Source organism: Patagioenas fasciata, chromosome Z (assembly GCF_037038585.1).
Source record: "Patagioenas fasciata isolate bPatFas1 chromosome Z, bPatFas1.hap1, whole genome shotgun sequence".
Lineage (NCBI taxonomy): Eukaryota > Metazoa > Chordata > Aves > Columbiformes > Columbidae > Patagioenas > Patagioenas fasciata.
The window spans coordinates 83,926,642-83,950,046 of record NC_092560.1 but is presented as its reverse complement, the minus strand read 5'-3'; the positions used below and the strand labels follow the sequence as shown (position 1 = coordinate 83,950,046).

At 47.6% G+C, this 23,405-nt stretch overlaps 1 protein-coding gene across 3 annotated transcripts in view; it reads left to right on the top strand.

The window, feature by feature from the left end:
• LOC136114724 (unconventional myosin-Vb-like) overlaps positions 1 to 22,695 on the top strand; it is an 85,893-nt gene extending 63,198 nt beyond the window's left edge. For 2 of the 3 annotated variants that reach the window (XM_071802548.1, XM_065860216.2), the window contains exons 19-40: positions 24 to 235; positions 1,730 to 1,886; positions 3,089 to 3,328; positions 5,572 to 5,811; positions 6,330 to 6,414; positions 6,498 to 6,646; positions 6,782 to 6,901; positions 7,316 to 7,453; positions 7,666 to 7,728; positions 9,509 to 9,748; positions 10,304 to 10,401; positions 11,384 to 11,461; positions 13,714 to 13,912; positions 14,207 to 14,300; positions 14,551 to 14,694; positions 16,277 to 16,428; positions 16,652 to 16,741; positions 16,858 to 17,008; positions 17,448 to 17,730; positions 19,287 to 19,461; positions 20,153 to 20,233; positions 20,608 to 22,695. In XM_071802548.1, coding sequence (XP_071658649.1) covers positions 24 to 235; positions 1,730 to 1,886; positions 3,089 to 3,328; positions 5,572 to 5,811; positions 6,330 to 6,414; positions 6,498 to 6,646; positions 6,782 to 6,901; positions 7,316 to 7,453; positions 7,666 to 7,728; positions 9,509 to 9,748; positions 10,304 to 10,401; positions 11,384 to 11,461; positions 13,714 to 13,912; positions 14,207 to 14,300; positions 14,551 to 14,694; positions 16,277 to 16,428; positions 16,652 to 16,741; positions 16,858 to 17,008; positions 17,448 to 17,730; positions 19,287 to 19,461; positions 20,153 to 20,233; positions 20,608 to 20,760 — 3,342 coding nt within the window. In that variant the 3' untranslated portion in view covers positions 20,761 to 22,695. The remainder of the gene's footprint in view (positions 1 to 23; positions 236 to 1,729; positions 1,887 to 3,088; positions 3,329 to 5,571; positions 5,812 to 6,329; positions 6,415 to 6,497; positions 6,647 to 6,781; positions 6,902 to 7,315; positions 7,454 to 7,665; positions 7,729 to 9,508; positions 9,749 to 10,303; positions 10,402 to 11,383; positions 11,462 to 13,713; positions 13,913 to 14,206; positions 14,301 to 14,550; positions 14,695 to 16,276; positions 16,429 to 16,651; positions 16,742 to 16,857; positions 17,009 to 17,447; positions 17,731 to 19,286; positions 19,462 to 20,152; positions 20,234 to 20,607) is intronic. The other variant, XM_065860215.2, reaches the window with a different exon arrangement.
• Positions 22,696 to 23,405: the final 710 nt, after the last annotated feature.

Genomic DNA, 23,405 nt, shown 5'->3' with positions numbered 1-23,405 from the left:
GTTTCCTTTATGCTTTTGAAAAGGATCCAGACAAGTTCCAGTTTGGACGTACCAAGATCTTTTTCCGTGCAGGCCAAGTGGCATATCTGGAGAAACTACGAGCAGATAAGTTCAGAGCTGCCACAATCATGATTCAGAAGACCGTTCGGGGTTGGTTGCAGAGGCTCAAGTACAAAAGGCTGCGCCGAGCCGCCGTCGTCATCCAACGCTACGCGCGTGGCCACCGGGCACGGAGGTGGGTCCTGTTCTCCGTCTCTTCCATCTCGTAGGCCTTAAACTTCACATTGTAAAATCATTTTGGTTGGAAAAGACCTCGGAGGTCATCGAGTCCAGGAAAAGACCTTGGAGGTCATTGAGCCCAACCGTTCGCCCAACGCTGCCAAGTCCAACTCTAAACCACGTCCATAAGAACCTCATCTCTGCATAAAGTCAGGGGTCATAGCAACAAGACCCATTTTGTGCACTATGGTGCTAAATTCAAGCCTTATTTCTCAGCCTCTCTCCCCAGCCTTTTATTTGGGGGCAAGAGAACAAAATTCTTTGTCTCAAACTGATTCTGTATCTACGTGGGTTTAATCCTTAGGTTCAGGGTAAGAGCGTAGGCAGCTAAGCTGCAACCAGATGCCTAAAGTATATATAAATTTAGGTGAAAATGCTTTGCATAACTACTATTTTACTGGCAAAAGGCGCTTGGATTGGCTTTGCTAGGCGCTACGCGCTCCTTTTCTGCAGAGCGCAGGTTTGTGCCTCCGTGGTATCCAAGGGGAGCTCTCAACATTGATTTACTGTACCCTTTGTAATGAGAAAAATCACTCCAAACGACTGGCGACGGCGCTATTTACGGTACGGAATAATAGAGCTTGAAGTTTAACTCTCTGTATGCAGTTCGCCTCTTTTTGGGGGATGGATGTTGTCCGAATAACTGAGTTTTCCTCTTTTTTTTTCGGGAATGGGCCATCCCTTGTCCTCTTTAATAAGCTCTGGCTCAATGGGTCCTAATAAGAAATCGTTGGCCTTGACGAAGAGAATATATAAGCAAATCCAATATGGCTTTTGATACGCTTTTCACATAATAAAGATGTGGATCAAATATCTATATAATACCTCATGTCGAGAGCAATAAATGGATCATAAATCCAGCAAAACAAGCTCGTTATCCAATTAAACGGAGCTTTTACGGGCGTTCATTAACCTGTGGAACGGCAAATGGAACACGACGTCAGTCGGAGAACGGGAGCGACGTGGCACCGAGTTGCCCGCATCCCTCGTTGTTTCCTCGCCGTGAACCGCGAGCGTTGCCAAACCAACGCGCGCCGGTTTCAATGGCAAATCGATTTGGTGCCGTTGTCACCGCGTCGCTCGATACCCTGTTGGCTTTTTATAGTTGGGGAAGTGACGGAGCCAACGCGGGACGTCGATTGGCTCCAGTACGTAAAGCGAAGAGTTCAAACCAAGGGGAAAAGCTGGAAAAGATTTGCTTTTAATGCCGTTTAGGAATAACGAAGCGTGTCGCTTGCTGGTTGAGTAGGTGCTCTCGTTATTCTAACGAAGTCATGCTACCTGCTGCGCTTTTCTTAGCGATACTACTGGGATGGTGTTTCTTTGGTACCATCAAGCTACTTTTGGACCAAAGGTTTTTCTCTCCATCCAGTTTAAAACTTAATATGGTATTTTTATAAAAAACCGAGATTTTAAGGTGGTTTTTAACCTGTTTTCCTGTGCTTTTCAGACTTGCCGAGCACCTGAGGAGGACGAGAGCGGCCGTCGTCTTCCAGAAACAGTTCCGAATGCTGCGCGTCCTCCGAGCTTTCCGAAGCGTCCGCAACGCGACCGTCACCATCCAGGCCTTCGCTCGGGGCATGTTTGTCAGGAGGATTTATCGCAGGGTACGTCTCCGCGGGGTGTCTTGGCGTAAAAAGAGCATGGAAGTATCTTTATTGTGGCTGTTTTGACGTTTTCCGAAGCCGACTGAGCACACGGTGATGGGGAGGTGTTGCCGTTTAAAGCCGTGCGAGCAAAAATGATCTTGGCAGCGGCAACTCGATGAAATGAGTCATTCAGATGCCGTAAGGCATCGTGGTAAGCTGGAAATGTCGCTTGATCTAACGCAGACTCTGCAAAATACTCGTTGGCAAAGTGATTTATTGAGCCGTGCTGCAGGTGGGAAGACCCGTAGGGTTTGTTGTGGAAAGTATCAAGTCATTTATCACTATTAATCCATCCTTAATTAGTTCTTTCTGTGCTAAACCAAGAGCTGAAAGCAATGAGGTAAAGGTTTGTGACAGTAGGTCAAAAAAGCAAGAACAGCTTTGGGGAATCTTCTGTCCGCTCTTCAGGTCCGGCCTTACTTTGGTAGTCACCTAAATTTATGCTTAATTGGATGATCATGCGGTAATTAAAGAAGTTAGAGGCATGATGAACCAGTTCTGAAGGCAATCGAAGTTATGTGGTGACCCACTGGAGATCAGGGATCCAGCCGCATCCCGACTTCACACAACCCCTTTATCCCCAATTAAACTTTGCGAGCGCAAGGAAAACCTGAGGGTGAAAGAAGAGATTTGGAAGAGAAGCTGATATGGTGCCTTTTTCCATCCCAAAATAATAACAGCAAAGCGTCTTGTAATCTGTCATTTATTCACCATATAATTTATCACGTTGTGGGGGCGGAACACGCTAAAAAATCAATGTAAAACCTATTCTGGTGAGTTCTGTCCGAAGCTGAAGGGGCAGCAAGTTAATTACTAAGTATTGGTGTTAATGACTGTTTTATTTTGCTACCGATGGATCTTGTGGATCTCTGTTCTATTTTGAGGGGGTCCATGAAGTCCCACTTGAGCGCAAATGTCCCCATCGAGTCCTCACCAGCCAGGAATGGGGTTTGAGGCGCCTCTTCCCATCTATAAAATGATGTAAAATAACAACCTCCATCTCCATCCATCACCTACCAAGACTCTTCTACTTGGAGAAGACCTCTTGAAGACACTTTTAGAAGCGTTGACGCAACGTTGCAGCAAAACCGGGGCTACCGCTCCCTTTGCGAGTGAACTTCTCCCTTAATTGTCGCGTTTCTGCCTGTTTTTTTTAATAGATCCTAACGGAACACAAAGCCACGATCCTCCAGAAGTACGCCCGCGGCTGGTTGGCCCGGACTCGCTTCCGCCGGGTCCGAGGCGCCACCATCGTTCTGCAGTGCTACTACCGGCGCATGAAGGCCAGGCAGGAGCTGAAGGCGCTGAAGATCGAGGCCCGCTCAGCGCAACACCTGAAGAAACTCAACATCGGGATGGAGAACAAGGTGGTCCAGCTTCAAAGGAAGATCGACGAGCAGGTAGGTCTTGCGCTGGGACAAGTTGGGGTCCTGCTTCTGCTTCGTCTTTCTTCTGTTGCCCTTTCTGGGAAGGATTTGATCTCATGATGTTTGGAAGGATGTTGTGGTGGTGGGAGCCTTCTGCTGTTGGCCAGACACCTGTAAGGGTTGGACACCACCAAGGTGGATGCGTGCAGATCTTGGGGTTCCACCTTGGTGTCATTTTCTTCTGCTTTGCCTCTCTTCCATTGTCCTTCCTGGGAAGGATTTGATCCTCCCATGATGTTTTGAAGGATATCGTGGTGGTGGGAGCCTTCTCCTCTTGGCCAGACACCTGTAAGGGTTGGACACCACCGTGGTAGATGCATGTAGATCTTGGGGCTCCACCTTGGTGTGGTTCTGCTTCTGCATTGTCTCTTTTCTCATGTCCTTTCTGAGAAGGATTTAATCATCTCATGGCATTTAGAAGGATGTCATGGTGGTGGGAGCCTTCTGCTGTTGGCCAGACACCTGTAACAGTTGGACACCACCATGGTAGATGCATGTAGATCTTGGGGCTCCACCTTGGTGTCGTTTTCTTCTGCTTTGTCTCTCTTCCATTGTCCTTCCTGGAAAGGATTTGATCTTCTCATGATGTTTTGAAGGATATTGTGGTGGTGGGAGCCTTCTCCTGTTGGCCAGACACCTGTAAGGGTTGGACACCACCATGGTGGATGCATGCAGATCTTGGGGCTCCACCTTGGTGTCATTTTCTTCTGCTTTGCCTCTCTTCCATTGTCCTTCCTGGGAAGGATTTGATCTTCTCATGATGTTTGGAAGGATGTCATGGTGGTGGGAGCCTTCTCCTGTTGGCCAGACACCTGTAAGTGTTGGACACCACCGTGGTAGATGCATGTAGATCTTGGGGCTCCACCTTGGTGTGGTTCTGCTCCTGCATTGCCTCTCTTCTGTTGTCCTTTCTGGGAAGGATTTGATCTTCTCATGATGTTTGGAAGGATGTCGTGGTGGTGGGAGCCTTCTACTGTTGGCCAAGTACCTGTAAGGGTTGGACACCACCAAGGTGGGTGCATGCAGATCTTGGGGCTCCACCTTGGTGTCATTTTATTTTGCTTTGCCTCTCTTCCGTTGTCCTTCCTGGGAAGGATTTGATCTTCTCATGATGTTTGGAAGGATATCATGGTGGTGGCAACCTTCTCCTGTTGTCCAGACACCTGTAAGTGTGGGACACCACCATGGTAGATGCATGTAGATCTTGGGGCTCCACCTTGGTGTGGTTCTGCTCCTGCATTGCCTCTCTTCTGTTGTCCTTTCTGGGAAGGATTTCATCTTCTCATGATGTTTGGAAGGATGTCGTGCTGGTGGGAGCCTTCTACTGTTGGCCAAGTACCTGTAAGGGTTGGACACCACCATGGTAGATGCACTTGGATCTTGGGTTTCCACCTTGGTGTCATTTTCTTCTCCTTTCCTCTAGTCCATTGTCCTTTCTGGAAAGGATTTAATCTTCTCATGACATTTAGAAGGATGTCATGGTGGGGGAAGCCTTCTGCTGGTGGCCAAACACTTGTAAGTGTTGTTCATCACCACGATAGATGCATCTGCATCTTGGGTCTCCAACCTGGTGTGGTTCTGCTTTGCCTCTTTTCTCTTGTCCTTCCTGCGAAGGATTTGCCACCGCCATGACATCCTTCCAAACTTCATGGGAAGATCAACCTTCTACTGGTGACCAAACACTCGTAAGGGTGCGACAGCACCATGGAAGTGCAGATCCTCTTGGATCTTGAGTCTCCACCTCGGTGTCTGAAGATCTTTCTCACTAACGAGCTGCAGAATAATCATTTGATGTAGGATGGTTTTCCCACCTATAAGTTAATCCGATAAATACCCTCCATGTTGCTTCCAAGCACAAGAAGATAAAACGTTCCTGTGCATTTATATAATGTTGAAATACGTTTGCTGGCGTATAAAATCATATATATGAACCTCGGGACGCAAAACCATGAAGCACGTGGTGGAAAACGAGCAGAGATTGTGGATTCCCCTTTATAGGTGGGAAAAACAGCGGAGATTTATGAACCAGGGTGATTCATTTCTCATGAGCTGGTGCGAATCTGGTGAGCAAAGCTCTGAGAAACAGCCAAAGGTTTAATTTTCAGATTATCAGGAAGCTCATCTGCTCGTTATTGGAAGTTTGTTAGCCACCCTGCTCAAGGATCTTGATGCTTTTTGCGCGTATTGATATATTTTCTTCTCTTTTGGGGCTGCAGAACAAGGAATACAAACTTCTGAGCGAGCAGCTCTCTCTGCTCACGGCAACGCACTCGTCCGAGGTGGAAAAACTCAAGAAGGAGCTGGTGCAATATGAGCGGAACCAGCGTGGTGACGACAACCAGCTCGTGAGCCTGCAGGAGGAGATGGAGCAGCTGCGGCTGGAGCTCCAAAAAGCCCACGGGGAGAGAAAGGTGGTGGAGGACACCTACGCCAAGGAGAAGGGTTTGCTGAGGAAGGTGCAGATTTGTCGTAGCTCATGTTCTGTAGGCGCTCTTTGCAATCATAGAATCATTTTGGTTGGAAAAGACCCTCAAGATGGAGTCCAACTGTTCACCTACCCCATGGCCCTGAGAACCTCATCTCTGTATCTGTCCAACCCCTCCAGGGATGGTGACTCCAGCACTGCCCTGGGCAGCCTGTTCCAATGCCCCACAGCCCTTTGGGGAAGGAATTGTTCCCCAGATCCAACCTCAACCTCCCCTGGCGCAGCTTGAGGCCGTTTCTTTGTGTCCCTGTCTCCCCTCAGCTCCCGTTCTCCAGCTGAACCCCCCAGGTCCCTCAGCCGCTCCCATCACACTTGTGCTCCAGCCCCTTCCCCAGCTCCGTTCCCTTCTGTCCACTCGCTCCAGCACCTCAAGGCCTTTCTTGGCGTGAGGGGCCCAGAATTATTTAATATTAATGCTCATATTCGCTGTGTCCATCTTAACTATGTAAGCTGCTCGAAACAATCGGCAGATTATGTCTTTTTTCATAGCGAATATCTGACTTGGAAGAAGAAAACGCGCTGCTGAAGCAGGAAAAAGAGGAGCTTAACAACAGGATCCTGTGTCAATCTGAAGGTAAATATATATATATATGTGTATATACACAAAGTTAATTTCGGAGATGAAGATCGTAACGTTTTTTCTTCCTTATTTTCAAGATGGATTTGCCCAAAATACAGTTGAGGAAAATATCCAGATGAAGAAAGAGCTGGAAGAAGAACGATCTCGGTATCAGAACCTGGTCAAAGAATATTCAAGGCTGGAACAGAGATACGACAACTTGCGGGATGAAATGACAATTATGAAGGTAACGAAGTGAAGGTGAAGTGTAAGGTGACAATCGAACCTTTGTATAAACCTATTTGCTCTCAGAAATGATAATTTGGGAGGAATCCTTCTTTAAACACTGAATATCTTGTATATCTGCGTCGCTCCTTGGCAGCAAACCCCGGGACACAGGAGAAACCCATCCAACCAGAGCAGTTTGGAGTCCGATTCCAATTATCCGTCCATATCGACCTCGGAGATCGGGGACACCGAGGACGTCGTGCAGCAAGTGGAGGTACCCTGGGGAATCATAGAATTCATCGAATCATTGATCATTTTGATTGGAAAAGACCCTCAGGATCATTGAGTCCAACCGTTAACACTAAACCTCATCTCTGTGTATTTTCAACCCCTCCAGGGATGGTGATTCCACCACCGTTCCAATACCCAACAACACTTTGGGGAAGAAATTATTCCTAATATCCAATTTTTCCTTCCAGCGCATCTTTTTACATCACTTTCATATTTCTGAACCGCTCTGAGAGCGTTTGTTGAAGTCAAATGAATCGGTATTGGCTGTGCTCTAATAGAAAATATTCCGGGTTTCAAAACAATTAATATCTGATGCTGTGAGGTTATAAAACTTGACTTTTTCTCCATTTTTTTCCATAGAATCGTAGAATTTTTCTCCTTTTTATCCCCTCTCCAGGAGGTCGGGATGGACAAAGCAGCCATGGACATGACCCTTTTCCTAAAGCTCCAGAAACGGGTGAGGGAGCTCGAGCAGGAGAGGAAAAAGCTACAAAACCAACTGGAGAAAAAGGAACAAGAGAGCAAGAAATCCCAGGTATGAGCCGACTTTTCATCCATCCTAATATTTCATGGCTTTCCTTGGTTGTCTGATGTGTTCGAAGCAATTCTAGCAATCACTTCTACGTGTTGGCAGAACTCCGTTTAACAGCAATTAATACCATTATTATGGTGGTGCTGGCCGTCTTGTGCCATGCGCCAGTTCCTGGCTGTTTTTATGTATTAATTAATATCTCTTGAATCGCGCAGGTCATCGAAACGAAGCCTGAAGTGACTTCGGACCACGAGGATTTTGCGTACAACAGTCTGAAGGTGAGTGAGGAGCCTCCTGCTTGGTGCCGTCACCTATGGCGTGGATCCAAGAGCCAAAAAAAGGTGGAAATAACCCCAAACCTCCTATAATTTGATCCATCAGCACCTGAGCTGGGCTCACAGATGTTTCTCTTTGGGTCAACATCTGTTCTGCTCTGGTAGAATCATCATTGAATCATTTTGGTTGGGAGAGACGCTCACGTTCGAGTCCGACCATTAACCCACCAGATGTCTTTAGATATAAAACCAATCCATAAAATCCACCGAGAAAGGAGTAGAGAAATAATTTAAAGGTAAATTGGGAAAGGAATCCAGGGTGTTTTTGCAGCAAGATGTCCAGATGCTCATCTATTCCGCTCACACCTCCGCTGTGCTAAAACCTGCTATTGCTAATTTGGAAGGATTTATAATTATCAACACCCGTTTCCTATGGAAACGAGGTTTCCACAGCTGTGCTGGCTACACACTGTGTAAATTATATAAATTGCCCCCAGCTATTTTTGGAATTATTACATTTCCAAAAAAAAAGTAAATAGTGCATAGATAAGAGGAGACAAAGCGTGAAAAGGTGCTCAAGGTTGGACTTGATCTTGAGGGTCTTTTCAAACAGCCATAGTGGAAATTAGCGCAGCCGTCACTCACCTAACGAGTTGTGTAAATCAGCATCTTCCCACCTCATTTAATGAATTTAAAGGCAAGTTAAACATTGTGGGGCTTGCGGTGATTTCTTAATTGCGAAGGAAAAAGGGATGGAGAAGAAACCAACGTGACCTACCTTGACTTGAGTGAGGCATTTGGCACAGTGTCCCACAGCATCCTCACAGCTGAACTGAGGGAGTGCGGTCTGGATGAGCGGGCAGTGAGGTGGAGTGTGAGCTGGCTGAAGGGAAGAAGCCAGAGAGTCGTGGGCAATGGGGCAGAGTCCAGTTGAGGCCTGGATCCAGTGCAGTGCCTCAGGGGGCAGTGCTGGGGCCGGGATTATTCAATATATTCATCAGTGATTTGGACATTAAGTGTAGAGTCTTGAATGTGGGCAGGAACAACCCCAGGTTCCAGTGTAAGTTGGGGAATGAGCTGTTGGAGAGCAGTGAAAAGGGAGCTGGGGGTCCTGGGGCCAGCAGGGTGAGCATGAGCCAGCACTGGGCCCTTGTGGCCAGGAAGGCCAATGGGACCTGGGGTGGGTTAGAAGGGGGTGGTCAGTAGGTCAGAGAGGTTCTCCTGCCCCTCTGCTCTGCCCTGGGGAGACCACACCTGGAATCTTGTGTCCAGTTGTGGCCCCTCAGTTCCAGAAGGACAGGGAACTGCTGGAGAGAGTCCAGCGCAGGCACCAAGATGCTGGAGGGAGTGGAGCATCTCCCGGGTGAGGAAAGGCTGAGGGAGCTGGACAAGAGGAGACTGAGGGGTGACTCATTCGTGGGGATCTATATGGAAAGGGGGAGTGTCAGGAGGATGGAGCCAGGCTCTTCTGGGTGACAACCAATGATAGGACAACGGGCAATGGGTACAAACGAACACAGGAGGTTCCACTTAAATTAGAGAAGAAACTTCTCCATGGTGAGGGTGTCAGAGCCTGGCCCAGGCTGCCCAGGGAGGCTGTGGAGTCTCCTTCTCTGCAGACATTCAAACCCGCCTGGACCCCTTCCTGTGGAACCTCAGCTGGGTGTTCCTGCTCCATGGGGGGATTGCACTGGATGAGCTTTCCAGGGCCCTTCCAACCCCTCACATTCTGGGATTCTGTGTTTGCCTTCTCTACAGTGGTACTTTTGCTTTTGTTTTCCAGAGGCAAGAGCTGGAGTCGGAGAACAAGAAGCTGAAAAACGAATTAAATGAGCTGCGCGAGGTTATCGCGGAGCGAGCAACCCACAACAACTCGGCCAACGATGGCGAGGAGAGTTACAACCTCTTGCTGAACCAGCTGAAATCAGCCAACGAAGAGCTGGAGGTGCGGAAGGAAGAGGTGCTCATCCTAAGGACGCAGATTATGAAGGCGGCCCAGCAAAAAGAGACGGGGAAAAACACGGTAATTGAGCGGGTATTGCGGTTTCTTTGCCTTTTCCGGTGTTGAAAATGTGCCCGAGCGATGCCATCTCTGCTTCGGCCTCTGTGCGTCAAGATGGTTCGAGGAGGTTCTGTAGGGTTATTGATGGATAAGATACAACCCGTGATGCGTGGACGTCCAAGATGTTCCCCATGATGTTTGTGCGACGACTGAATTATTCTGCAAAGAAACAGGATATGGAAAAACATCTTTTGGACCAGATTCTGCTCACTGGTGAAGCCGGAATATATTGCATTTGTAGTGAAAACTCTCCCTTGGGTTCTTTAATTAACCGCGTTATCATTCCTGGAGGTTTCGGTGCGGTTTGTATTTCAAACCACGCTCCCCCTGATCTCCCAGGTTCTCCGCATCCTCCTTCCATCTCCCAGTTTCACGCATGCGAATTCCCAGAAGCTCTTTACCCCCGAGGACACTCACGTTAAGGCAAATCGCGACTTTTTGGCTCTTAGGAATTCGAAAAAGCAAGAGGGAGATGTGCAGGGTGTCATTTTACTACCTTTTGCTTGTCGGCTTTAGGAGAACGTCACCAGCAACGCCAGCTGGCCCAACAGCGACAAGCACATCGACCAGGAGGATGCGATCGAAGCTTATCAGGGGATGTGCGAGACAAACCGGTAAGCGCGGCCTAAATTTCTTTCTCCAGCAGAACGAGGGTTTGGGCAAAATTGAGCTCCGGACTAAAATGAATGAAAATTTTGGAGAGTTCTCAGCTTCTCGATTGTTTGCTGGACCTTGGGTAGCGAAGATGTTGCTGTGTGATGGGTGAGGAGCGCTCGGCATCGGAACAACGTGTCCCCAAGGGAAAGGAGATGCTGGGAAGGTAGAAAAACCAATGTCAAATTGAATAAAAGAAATAATTTGCGTTCAGCAAGGTAGTAGAAAGATTAAGTTGTGGCTTAATAGCTTTTAATAACACTACATCCCCCAAATTCCTGCCATACTACGGGCTGGATATTCTGAATTTACATCTATTTTATATATGAGTCCAGATATAGTTTAAAACCCTATATTTCAGCTTTGCTTTGTGCTGAGGACCCAGAGGCTCATCCCTGGATCAGGACCAATAGTTACATTGATGATTAGTGATTTACTTAATGACTCATTAATCACCACCAGCTTCCCTGTTATATAGCTCAGGTGACAATATTGGAAATAATAACCATGCAGCTCAAGGTTTAGGCTTTTAAATTAATTACGGTGATAACTTACAAGCGATTTCTGTAGAGAACGTGGGGTATTTTAGTTGCTTTTTGCAAGGCCGGCGGTGGCTTCACATGGAAAAAAGGTTTAGGATAAAGGAGAAATGAGGTTTTGTGAATCGTGTCCGTTCGACTCATTTCAGGCTTGTTTGAGGTCTACCCGGTATTGTAGGAAATTCTTTCGGCACATATTAATTAATCTAATTAGCTCGGATTTTTGGTAAAAATAGGAATATCTCTGGAATTACGGTAACTTGCCAGGAGGTTGAACTGGGTGATCAATTAATAAAATAAATTAAGAAAAAGTAATAAGGATTCTGCATCTTTTCCCCTTCTGCAACTGACATTTCGTCTTTCTCTGTCCTCTCGTTTCCTTTTCTCTGTCCTTTATTTCTAGCAAGACTGAGGACTGGGGGTATCTCAATGAAGATGGCGAGCTCGGCTTGGCTTATCAAGGTTTAAAGCAAGTTGCCAGGTCAAAACGCTTTCTTTCTTTCTCCCCTACTGTTTCCCTTTGGTTTCTTTCTCTTCCTTTGCTGTTGTCCTGTTGTCCTCTTTGGGACCTGTTGTCCTCATTGGGGCCCGTTGTCCTCTTTGAGGCCTCTTTGGAGCCCGTTGTCCTCTTTGAGGCCTCTTTGGAGCCCGTTGTCCTCTTTGAGGCCTCTTTGGAGCCCGTTGTCCTCTTTGAGGCCTCTTTGGGGCCCGTTGTCCTCTTTGAGGCCTCTTTGGGGCCCGTTGTCCTCTTTGAGGCCTCTTTGGGGCCCGTTGTCCTCTTTGAGGCCTCTTTGGGGCCCGTTGTCCTCTTTGAGGCCTCTTTGGGGCCCGTTGTCCTCTTTGAGGCCTCTTTGGGGCCCGTTGTCCTCTTTGAGGCCTCTTTGGGGCCCGTTGTCCTCTTTGAGGCCTCTTTGGGGCCCGTTGTCCTCTTTGAGGCCTCTTTGGGGCCCGTTGTCCTCTTTGAGGCCTCTTTGGGGCCCGTTGTCCTCTTTGGGATCAGCCCAACTAAAGTAATGAAGATCCTGTAATTTTCAAAGGAGCCGTCGTGATTCTAATTAGGCATTGCTAATGTTGGCCGTAGTCACTGATGACGGAGCTGTGTTTCAACCAAGGGTGACAGGACAAACTATTAGCAAAAAAATGGGAGAAAAGCTGGTTTTGGTGACTTCTATCAGTTGCGTATCGTGTTGTTGGTATTTGTATGGCATGGAATACAAGGAAACAAATCTTTTTACAAATCAGCTGTGATGTTTGGAAGGGGACGAGCGAAACAAATCCCCATCAAGTTGAGCTTTAGGAAAACCCACAGGTGTTGATCTGTGTTGCTTCTTTGCTAATGGGAAGAGTAAAGGAACTCAAATTTGGGAGTCTCAAGGCATATCAGGGTAAGAGGGTCATTAGGAGCAGTCAACACGGCTTCACCAAGGGGAAGTGGTGCTTGACCAACCTCATTGACTTTTACGAGGACATAACGAGATGGATGGATGATGGCAGAGAGGTGGACGTGGTCTACCTTGACTTGAGTGAGGGATTTGGCACAGTGTCCCACAGCATCCTCACAGCTGAACTGAGGGAGTGCGGTCTGGATGAGCGGGGAGTGAGGTGGAGTGTGAACTGGCTGAAGGGAAGAAGCCAGAGAGTCGTGGGCAATGGGGCAGAGTCCAGTTGAGGCCTGGATCCAGTGCAGTGCCTCAGGGGGCAGTGCTGGGACCGCTGTTATTCAATATATTCATCAATGATTTGGATGAGGGAACAGAGTGACTGTCAGCAAGTTTGCTGGTGACACCAAACTGGGAGGAGTGGTGACACTGGAAGCTGTGCTGCCATCAGAGACCTGGACAGGCTGGAGAGTTGGGCAGGAAAATGGAATGAAATAGAACAAGGGCAAGTGTAGAGTCTGGAATCTGGGCAGGAACAACCCCAGGTTCCAGTGTAAGTTGGGGAATGAGCTGTTGGAGAGCAGCGTAGGGGAAAAGGTCCTGGGGACAGCAGGGTGAGCATGAGCCAGCACTGGGCCCTTGTGGCCAGGAAGGCCGATGGTACCTGGGGTGGGTTAGAAGGGGGTGGTCAGTAGGTCAGAGAGGTTCTCCTGCCCCTCTGCTCTGCCCTGGGGAGACCACACCTGGAATCTTGTGTCCAGTTGTGGCCCCTCAGTTCCAGAAGGACAGGGAACTGCTGCAGAGAGTCCAGCATAGGGCAACAAAGATGCTGAAGGGAGTGGAGCATCTCCCGGGTGAGGAAAGGCTGAGGGAGCTGGGGCTCTGGAGCTGGACAAGAGAACACTGAGGAGTGACTCATTAATGGTTATAAATATATAAGGGATGAGTGTCAGGAGGATGGAGCCAGGCTCTTCTCAGTGACAACCAGTGACAGGACAAGGGGTAATGCGTACGAACTGGAACACAGGAGGTTCCACTTAAATATGAGAAGAAACTTCTTGATGGTGAGGGTGTCAGAGCCTGGCCCAGGCTGCCCAGGGAGGCTGTGGAGTCTCCTTCTCTGCAGACATTCAAACCCGCCTGGACACCTTCCTGTGGAACCTCAGCTGGGTGTTCCTGCTCCATGGGGGGATTGCACTGGATGAGCTTTCCAGGTCCCTTCCAATCCCTGACACTCTGTGATTCTGTGGGAAGCATCTCCCAAGTTGGCTGATTTTGAAGGATCTAAACTCAAAACGGTGGCTACCACCACGATACCAAAATCACAGACCCATCCATTCCATCCCTTTCTCAGGTTGCTGGAAGCGCAGCTCCAGGAGCAGAGACGAGAGCACGAAGAGGAGGTGGAAGCTCTGAAAAACGAGGTGGACGCCATGAGAGAAGAGTTGGAGAAACAGCAACAGGCTTTTCTGCAGAGCCTGCAGCTCCCGCCCGAGGCCCAGGTGGAGTTTGGACTTCAGCAAGAAATTACACGGCTCACCAATGAGAATCTGGTAAGAGGATATATTGAAAATGTACCCTGAGCGGGAGGAAATCGCTTTGGGTGATGTGTTGTGAGTATTTACCTGCTGTAGGTTACTTCTAGAAGAAGCAGACGCGTGACATCCACGACGTTCATGGTTTTGCTGAGCAATCCAGGAATAACACGGCTCTTCTTCTCCCAAAATGCTCACATCGTGTAGTAGTGGTGCATAAACCATGACTCCAGCCTCAAACTCACCCCAAATGAGCTGCTTTGGGGTTTAATTTCTTTAATTTTTAAACCCAACGCGTCTTCTGTTTTGCAGGATCTCAAAGAATTGCTCGAGAAGTTGGAGAAGAACGAGAAGAAGCTCAAGAAGCAACTCAAGATTTACATGAAGAAGGTCCAAGATTTTGAAGGTGACTTGGCTGTTGGTAGATATTGGGCTTCTGCTTCTACACCTTAAAGATCTGTAGACTTTTCTCTTTAAAACCATCCTATTTTATGAAATTTGGATGGAAGCACGAGGCTCAATACTTCTTGATGTTTTTATCAGTTTGAAGCTGATACGATTGGAAATTTAATGCCTAATGCTTTGACCTGGCGTCTGCTCGAAGGCCCGTGGAGGATGTGAATCATTTTGGATCACCTTTCACGCTCTTTTCGCAGCGTCCCAAGCCGCGCTACCGGCCGAGAGGAGGCGGAACGAGCGTAACATGCAAGTTACCGTCCAGAGGAAGGAGAAAGATTTTCAGGGCATGTTGGAATATTATAAAGAAGACGAACCGCTTCTCATCCGAAACCTCGTAACAGGTGAGGAAATCGCTCTGCTCCTGGGTTTGGCTCCTTTTTCTCTTGCCCAGGAGTTTGTAACCTTGAGATTCAAACTGGCTTAAGGAGAGAAGCCAGAGAGTCGTGGTTAATGGGGCAGAGTCCAGTTGAGGCCTGGATCCAGTGCAGTGCCTCAGGGGGCAGTGCTGGGGCCGCTATTATTCAATATATTCATTAACAATTTAAATGAGGGAACAGAGTGACTGTCAGCAAGTTTGCTGGGGACACCAAGCTGGGAGGAGTGGCTGACACTGGAAGCTGTGCTGCCATCAGAGACCTGGACAGGCTGGAGAGTTGGGCAGGGAAAATGGAATGAAATAGAACAAGGGCAAGTGTAGAGTCTTGAATGTGGGCAGGAACAACCCCAGGTTCCAGTGTAAGTTGGGGAATGAGCTGTTGGAGAGCAGTGAAAAGGGAGCTGGGGGTCCTGGGGCCAGCAGGGTGAGCATGAGCCAGCACTGGGCCCTCGTGGCCAGGAAGGCCAATGGTACCTGGGGTGGGTTAGAAGGGGGTGGTCAGTAGGTCAGAGAGGTTCTCCTGCCCCTCTGCTCTGCCCTGGGGAGACCACACCTGGAATCTTGTGTCCAGTTGTGGCCCCTCAGCTCCAGAAGGACAGGGAACTGCTGGAGAGAGTCCAGCGCAGGCACCAAGATGCTGAAGGGAGTGGAGCATCTCCCGGGTGAGGAAAGGCTGAGGGAGCTGGGGCTCTGGAGCTGGAGAAGAGGAGACTAAGGGGGGACCTTACTAATGTCTATAAGTATATGAAAGGTGAGTGCCATGAGGATGGAGCCAGGCTCTTGTCGGTGACAACCAATGATAGGACAAGGGGTAATGGGTTCAAACTGGAACACAGGAGGTTCCACTTAAATATGAGAAGAAACTTCTTCCCAGTGAGGGTGTCAGAGCCTGGCCCAGGCTGCCCAGGGAGGTTGTGGAGTCTCCTTCTCTGCAGCCATTCAAACCCGCCTGGACCCCTTCCTGTGGAACCTCAGCTGGGTGTTCCTGCTCCATGGGGGGATTGCACTGGATGATCTTCTGAGGTCCCTTCCAATCCCAAACATACTGTGATAATATATAGATATAATAGCAAAAAAAAATGGAAAATGCACAAAGTAGGCCGCAGTTTAACTTGCTGAGCTTCATACCTTCAGAGGCCGCAAATTCCCGCAGCTGCCGTTCCTATTCAGTATCTTGAGGGGAAAAAGTGATTTGCTACGTCACAAATTCATAGTGGGGGGTTCATAACCTGCGGGAGATATTCCCGAAAGCTTCAGGGAGCTTTGCTAAGAGTATTTGTGCGCTGCTCGAGTAGGTTTTTACGTGGTAGAGCTCTAGTCGTGCATCTGTAATGGGATCATGTCACAAAGCGCGGGCTCTTGCGCTTTGCCCGGCTCCGGTTGCACCTCTGGCTCCGTGTCCGTGCTGCGAAGATCCACGTTGCAGAGCCAAAATCTCATCGTCCGGAAGACTTTGGGGTTTGCTTGGGTGCATCTCCAGCTCTTGTTTTGCTGGAAGTGGGTGAATTTTAAAAGGATTCTTTTAAAAACCAACGCAAACGTTTCAGATCTCAAGCCTCAGGCCGTGTCCGCGACCGTCCCCTGCCTTCCCGCCTACATCCTCTACATGTGCATCCGACACGCGGATTATATCAACGACGACCAGAAAGTCCACTCCTTGCTCACCTCCACCATCAACGGCGTCAAGAAAGTGCTGAAGGTGGGTGGCCGTTGCCTTTTGTCTTGGCGTGAGGTGGTTCGAACCACATCAAAGTTCGCCTTCCGTAGCCATTTTCCAACCTGATCTTAGCAAAAAGAATTGCTTATGTTTATACATTTAAAAAATAACGTTTGTGAGGAACGAATAGCTCATATTGCCCGTCTACGGAGAGCGATCTTCTTGATCTCAAGCTCAAAACGATGGTTTAATTTTGCTCCTTCAGAAACACAGCGATGATTTTGAGATGACGTCGTTCTGGCTGGCGAATACGTGTCGCCTCCTGCACTGTTTGAAGCAGTACAGCGGAGACGCGGTAAGAAAACAGGATAATATCATATATATATAATATTAATTAAAAATATAGTGATTTTGCCGGGTGATAAATGGGTGGAATAACAAAACGGGCTGTTTTAACCTCTCGGCGTTCAGGGGTTTATGACGCAGAACACGCCGAAGCAGAACGAGCACTGTCTGAAGAACTTCGACCTGACCGAATATCGCCAGGTGCTGAGCCACCTCTCCATCCAGATCTACCAGCAGCTCATCAAGGTGGCCGAGGGCGTCCTCCAACCCATGATCGGTACCTTCGCACTTGATTTTGACCGTTGTTATATATCCTGAGGGCTTTTCATGACTTTGTACGGTGACTTTTCCCCCAAAGGACTTTTTCCCCCTTTCCCCTACGCTGCTCTCTAATAGCTCATTCCCCAACTTACACTGGAACCTGGGGTTGTTCCTACCCAATTCCATCGCTGCGTGTACCTCCTGCTCCTTGCGCAAAGTTGTCCTGTTCTTTTATCAATCAGGCTGGAAGAATTTGATTCCTTTTAATCTGTTTTTCATTCCTCTCAGTCCTTTGAGCCAATGAATCGCTTGAAGCACAGAATTTCAGGCTCGGCGGTGGGGATAGAGGGAGACTTGATTACAACTCAAAGCAGACACATTCCCAGTTTCTGTGATTTCTGTGTAGTAACAGGTGGATAAAGGCTTTTTTAGCTCATTTTTTCCCCTTTTTTCAGTGTCTGCGGTGCTGGAAAACGAAAGCATCCAGGGGCTTTCCGGTGTCAAACCCATGGGCTACAGGAATCGCTCCTCCAGCGTGGAAGACGGCGACAGCTACAGCTTGGACGCGCTAATTCGCCAGCTGAACACGTTCCACGGCGTCATGAGCGACCAGGGTTTGGACCCGGAGATCGTGCAGCAGGTTTTCAAGCAGCTCTTCTACATGATCAACGCGGTTGCCCTGAACAATCTCCTGCTCAGGAAGGACGTTTGCTCGTGGAGCACGGGCATGCAGCTCAGGTACGATCGGATTTGGGATCCTTTGCGTGTTCCTCTTGAGCATGAGAGCGAAACGGGCGAAAGCACCTTTTGCGTAGATGTTTTCAAAGGTGATTTAAACGTTTAAAAGCTTCGTTTTAATTGACTTTTGAAATTTGGATGTCTCTGAATGCTGTAGAAAAGCACAACCCTTGTGCTCTTCAGCTGTTACATGGCTCATTTATTTCTAAGACAACAGAGAGTATACATTTTGCTTTGAGTTGTTGAGTATTCGGCTTCGCTCTGGTTGTCTCTTGTCACGAGTATGGCAAACATGCATCAAAAGACACATATAGAATCATTTTGCTAGGAAGATAACCTCAAGATTGAGTCCAACTGTTAGCCCAACACTAAACCACGTCATTAAGAACCTCATCTCTGTTTGCTGGTGACACCAAGCTGGGAGGAGTGGTGACACTGGAAGCTGTGCTGCCATCCAGAGACCTGGACAGGCTGGAGAGTTGGGGAAAATGGAATGAAATAGAACAAGGGCAAGTGTAGAGTCTTGAATGTGGGCAGGAACAACCCCAGGTTCCAGTGTAAGTTGGGGAATGAGCTGTTGGAGAGCAGTGAAAAGGGAGCTGGGGGTCCTGGGGCCAGCAGGGTGAGCATGAGCCAGCACTGGGCCCTTGTGGCCAGGAAGGCCAATGGTACCTGGGGTGGGTTAGAAGGGGGTGGTCAGTAGGTCAGAGAGGTTCTCCTGCCCCTCTGCTCTGCCCTGGGGAGACCACACCTGGAATATTGTGTCCAGTTGTGGCCCCTCAGCTCCAGAAGGACAGGGAACTGCTGGAGAGAGTCCAGCGCAGCCACCAAGATGCTGAAGGGAGTGGAGCATCTCCCGGGTGAGGAAAGGCTGAGGGAGCTGGGGCTCTGGAGCTGGACAAGAGGAGACTGAGGGGTGACCTCATTCATGTTTACAGATATATAAAGGGGGAGTGTCAGGAGGATGGAGCCAGGCTCTTCTCGGTGACAACCAATGACAGGACAAGGGGCAATGGGTTCAAACTGGAACACAGGAGGTTCCACTTAAATATGAGAAGCAACTTGTTTGGGGTGAGGGTGTCAGAGCCTGGCCCAGGCTGCCCAGGGAGGTTGTGGAGTCTCCTTCTCTGCAGACATTCAAACCCGCCTGGACACCTTCCTGTGGAACCTCAGCTGGGTGTTCCTGCTCCATGGGGGGATTGCACTGGATGAGCTTTCCACGTCCCTTCCAATCCCCGACATTCTGGGATTCTGTGATTCTGTATTTCCAACCCCTCCAGGGATGGTGACTCCAGCACTGCCCTGGGCAGCCTGTTCCAATGCCCCACAGCCCTTTGGGGAAGAAATTGTTCCCCACATCCAACCTCAACCTCCCCTGGCGCAACTTGAGGCCGTTCCTTTGTGTCCCTGTCTCCCCTCAGTCCCCCAGGTCCCTCAGCCGCTCCCATCGCGCTTGTCCTCCATATACCAGCACTGCAACACACCCCGAGTCTCGCAGAGGATTTTTGAGGTGATCTTATCTCTCATCTCACGTCTTATCTTGGCCGCTCGCGCAGGTTTAACATCAGCCAGCTGGAGGAATGGCTGCACGGGAAGAACCTGCAGCAGAGCGGAGCGGCGCAGACGTTGGAGCCCTTGATCCAAGCGGCGCAGCTGCTGCAGCTCAAAAAGAAAACGTCGGAAGACGCCGAGGCCATTTGCTCCTTGTGCACGTCGCTCACCATGCAGCAGGTGGGGAGCGGGGCGGCGATTTCTATGTTCAAAGATTAAACCCAGCGCTAGAGGGGTTCGTGGTATAAGTCAGACACGTGGGACTTTAAACCCACCTGCTCTTCGCAGGTCTAACCTGGCTAAGTCTGTGGGGTGCCCAGAAAAATATGGATTTGGGGTTGAGAATGGCCCCTCTAGGCTGGATCTGACCTTAAACTTGGAGACTCCGTTCCAGGAGGATCTAAACTCGTGTTCTTTGCCGCTGGATTGCGTGGTCTTAAGTTGATGATGTTGTAGGAGGGAGAAGCCAGAGGTATAAACTGATCTCTGGTGATTCTTGGGCATCTTTTCTCCATCTTTAAATGTGGCGATAGGCGGTAGTGGGGGAGCAGAAGTGTTGTGGAGGTGACATCAGCCGTACTGGTCACTCATGTCACCGTGTGCCAGCTGACTGAAGTCCCTGGATAAACCCCTCGTTCAGTTTAATTCCCAATTTACAAATATTGCCACAAAAAGCGATTTGAGCAGATCTGGAGATGCTTCACACACCTTCCAGCAGACAAAAAGGAACATCAGGATGGTTCTTGTGCTACTTCTGCTTCTCAAGAGGGTCATGGGAAGCTTGTTCTGGTTGTATCAAGACAAAATATCAGTGGTGCTTTGAATTCTGGACTCCTCATGATTGTCTGCAACGCTCTTTTGTTCTCAACAGATTGTAAAGATCCTTAATCTCTACACTCCAGTGAATGAGTTTGAAGAACGTGTGACTGTAGCTTTCATACGAGACATCCAGGTAAATTAGAGGCTTTAAAGTGGGGGGGATAGTAACGAGTTAATGCAGATTTCATTAGCATAACTCAGGCGTTTTGTAATTTTGCCTGTTGTCCTGGGTTTCGTGCTCTTGCAACACACAGCTGCAGGGATAACGAGGCCGTTAATTACAAAGTGCAATAAGCAATTAAGTTCCCAGCTCAGCTAATGCAACGTGACTCAGAAGTGAGGCTACGGGAATCGGTGAGAAATTGAATTATTTCTGAGCTACAAGGCAACTAAGGGAGAAATAAAGACATTAAACCCAAACGTTTTGTACATTCTCAAGCCTTTGACGCTGAGAAATGCAAAGAAAAGCCAACGATTGATCGATTTTTCTTATTCTGCACCTCGCAGACGCATTTGCAGGAGCGAAATGACCCTCCGCAGCTGCTCTTGGACTTCAAGCACATGTTCCCGGTTTTGTTCCCCTTCAACCCTTCCTCCATAACCATGGACTCCATTCACATCCCCGCCTCGCTCAACTTGGAATTTCTCCAGAAAGTCTGAAGAAAATGGGATTAAGCTCAGCCTTCCTTACCCAGAGACCTCCAGCAAAGAGAGAAAACTCACTCAAAGGAGCTCTTTAAACAACAGGTTTAAAAGAACCACCGATCCACAGTAATAAATGGATGTTAAACTGTAAAGTAAAAGAAGAGACTGATCTATATGTGATTCTTTTTTCTTTTGGGGGGGTAATTTGCAGCTCAGAATAATAATACTTGAAATGTAGATTTAATTTTGACTGCTTGATTTGATGTTGACGCGGTTCAGAGCCCCAAAACAGCTAACAAAGAAGAACCATGAGCGGGAGCCGACTCACTTTGTGTCGATGAAGAAATGGCACTTAAACCCGAAATCTGAGACACTTTTGCTGCCTTGAGGGACGTGGAAATTGTCTAATAGCGAGGTGGTTTTGTCTGTGTTAATAACGTGATATTCAATTCTGCCTCTTGTTGCTAAGATCTATCACGATAGCGAGTTAGGAAGTAGATTGCAGAAGGTGCGATACGTATTTATCAGGCTTGGATGCGGCGACGTGGAATTCATCACAAATTCGAGGTTTGAAAGATTCGCTTGCTCCCCTATGTACATCCAGCTTGGGCTTAATTCCGTTATTAAGTGGCTCACAAAGCTTTAGTCCTGGTGAAATAATCTTGAGACAAGGGACAACTTTAGGCCTCCTGCTTCTAGGATAGGCGAGCGTCATCCTAATCCCTGCTCTTGGCTTTTCCTCTGCTTTTAAAAGTCGAAAGCTTTGATGCAGCGGCCGTCGAGGTTCCGAATCTCACGCGTGGATAAGACGCGCAAAACCAACCTGGTTTAATAATTGCTGCTGTTTCTGTTGGCTGGGTTAGGCCCAGCCTTAGCGGTCCACGGCAAAATTGTGTTCGGTTCAAGAGCCAGCTGAAATTTTAATAGTCGTGCAAATACAGGGCTTAGAAAAATGAAGAAGAAAAGCAAATGAAGACGTGAAATTGAAAGGGAACGGATGAGCAATGAAACGCTTTCACCCAAAATTGCAACGTAGTCGTTTAAACCGTTGAGGAGTCAACACAAACTCTTTGCCTACAACCAATTGCAACCCATTCCAATTCTATTCCGATTTTTTATATAATTAACTTATAAATTAAAACAAATCAACCTCCTCCTCGGATTAAAATGTGAAGTCACTTAACACCCAAAATCCCACCACGCTGCAGCCACCTTTTGAGATACGGAGCGTTTTGATTTCAACATCGTGTATGTAATCTATGTATATACAAACTACTAGTCCTGTATGTACCATATATGTATATTACGAGCCAAAAAAAGCACATTTTTAAAGAAATGGAGCGCTGTGAAGAGACCTATTGGTGGGTAAATCCCATGTTTCGAATGGTTTAGGCCCAGCCTAAGGCCAGACTTAAAAGTTATCTTCCTCTAATCATCGCCCAATTAATTATAGACTAAAATGTATTGCTTGTATAGTACCAGCGCTACCTCTAAATCATCATCCTCAAGCATTTGCGTCTACTGGGTCTATACAGTAGTGCCTTTCTATACAATAACGATAATTTGTGCCCTCTCCCATCACCTCTTCTGCAATAGTTTAATTTATCGCACCTACCTCTTCTCACTTGTTGCAAACGGATGTTTTTGCAATGCTCTGAATTTTATTTTATCCCTTTTTCCCCCCCCAAACGCATCGCAGTTTAAAATAATAAAAATAAAGCGGAATTTGGGCTTTTCTGTGAGGCGATTTTGCCGAAGTTTCAAGTATCCTAAAAGCATCTAAAAAGCCTTTGGATGAGATACAAACCAGAATTGGAGCCCTGTGGCTCGTTTGCCTGCTATTTCAACTTAAACCGCTCCAATCACACCGAAAATATTAAGAAGATAACGAACTTCCCCTCGTCTCGTTTGCAGAACCAAGCGGAAAAGACGCACTTGAAACACGACAGGTTGGTTTGGTCCCGTTTGCAATGATAAATGAACGAACAAAACTCCGCCAAGTGCGTATTTCAGAGCGTATTAAGCTGATAAATCAGCGTTTTGCCCTTGGAGATGAATAATTAAAACCTAATTAAAACAAATTGCACGAAGCTTTTTCCTCCGACTTTATTGTTTCACGTTTATTCCGGTTATAAATTGATTTTTCTAACGATATAGATCTTGAAACAATCCAGAGGACGTAGTCCCAATGAATATATCATTTCCTTTATAATATAAAAGTCAGACTTTAGAATTATGTTGAAATAAGAAAAATGTGCTATTATAGCGCAACGTCTGTTTTGTTTGTTGAGGGATTTTCGGGGGGATGCGAAGCTTAATTACCTTAAAAAGCAGAAGGTAAAGCTGCTCTTAACGAAGTTAAATGATATACAGGAGATACTGTAGATGAAATAAATAACCACTTATAAAATATCTTTCCATTTGGAACAAATCTGTAAACTACACTTCTGTTTATAGGAAAACGCTTGTAATAGTCACTGTAATATTCAGCTGTGGATACAAAAAAATATGTGAAATAAACACTTTTGAAGAAATCCTGACTTTTGGTCCAAAAGGGAAGAGTGAAAAATACCCTTCAATATCCTCCAGGTGGGAAACATTTGTATTTAAGAGTTACAAAGTGCTTTACAAACACAAATGAACACTCTCAAAGCTTTTAC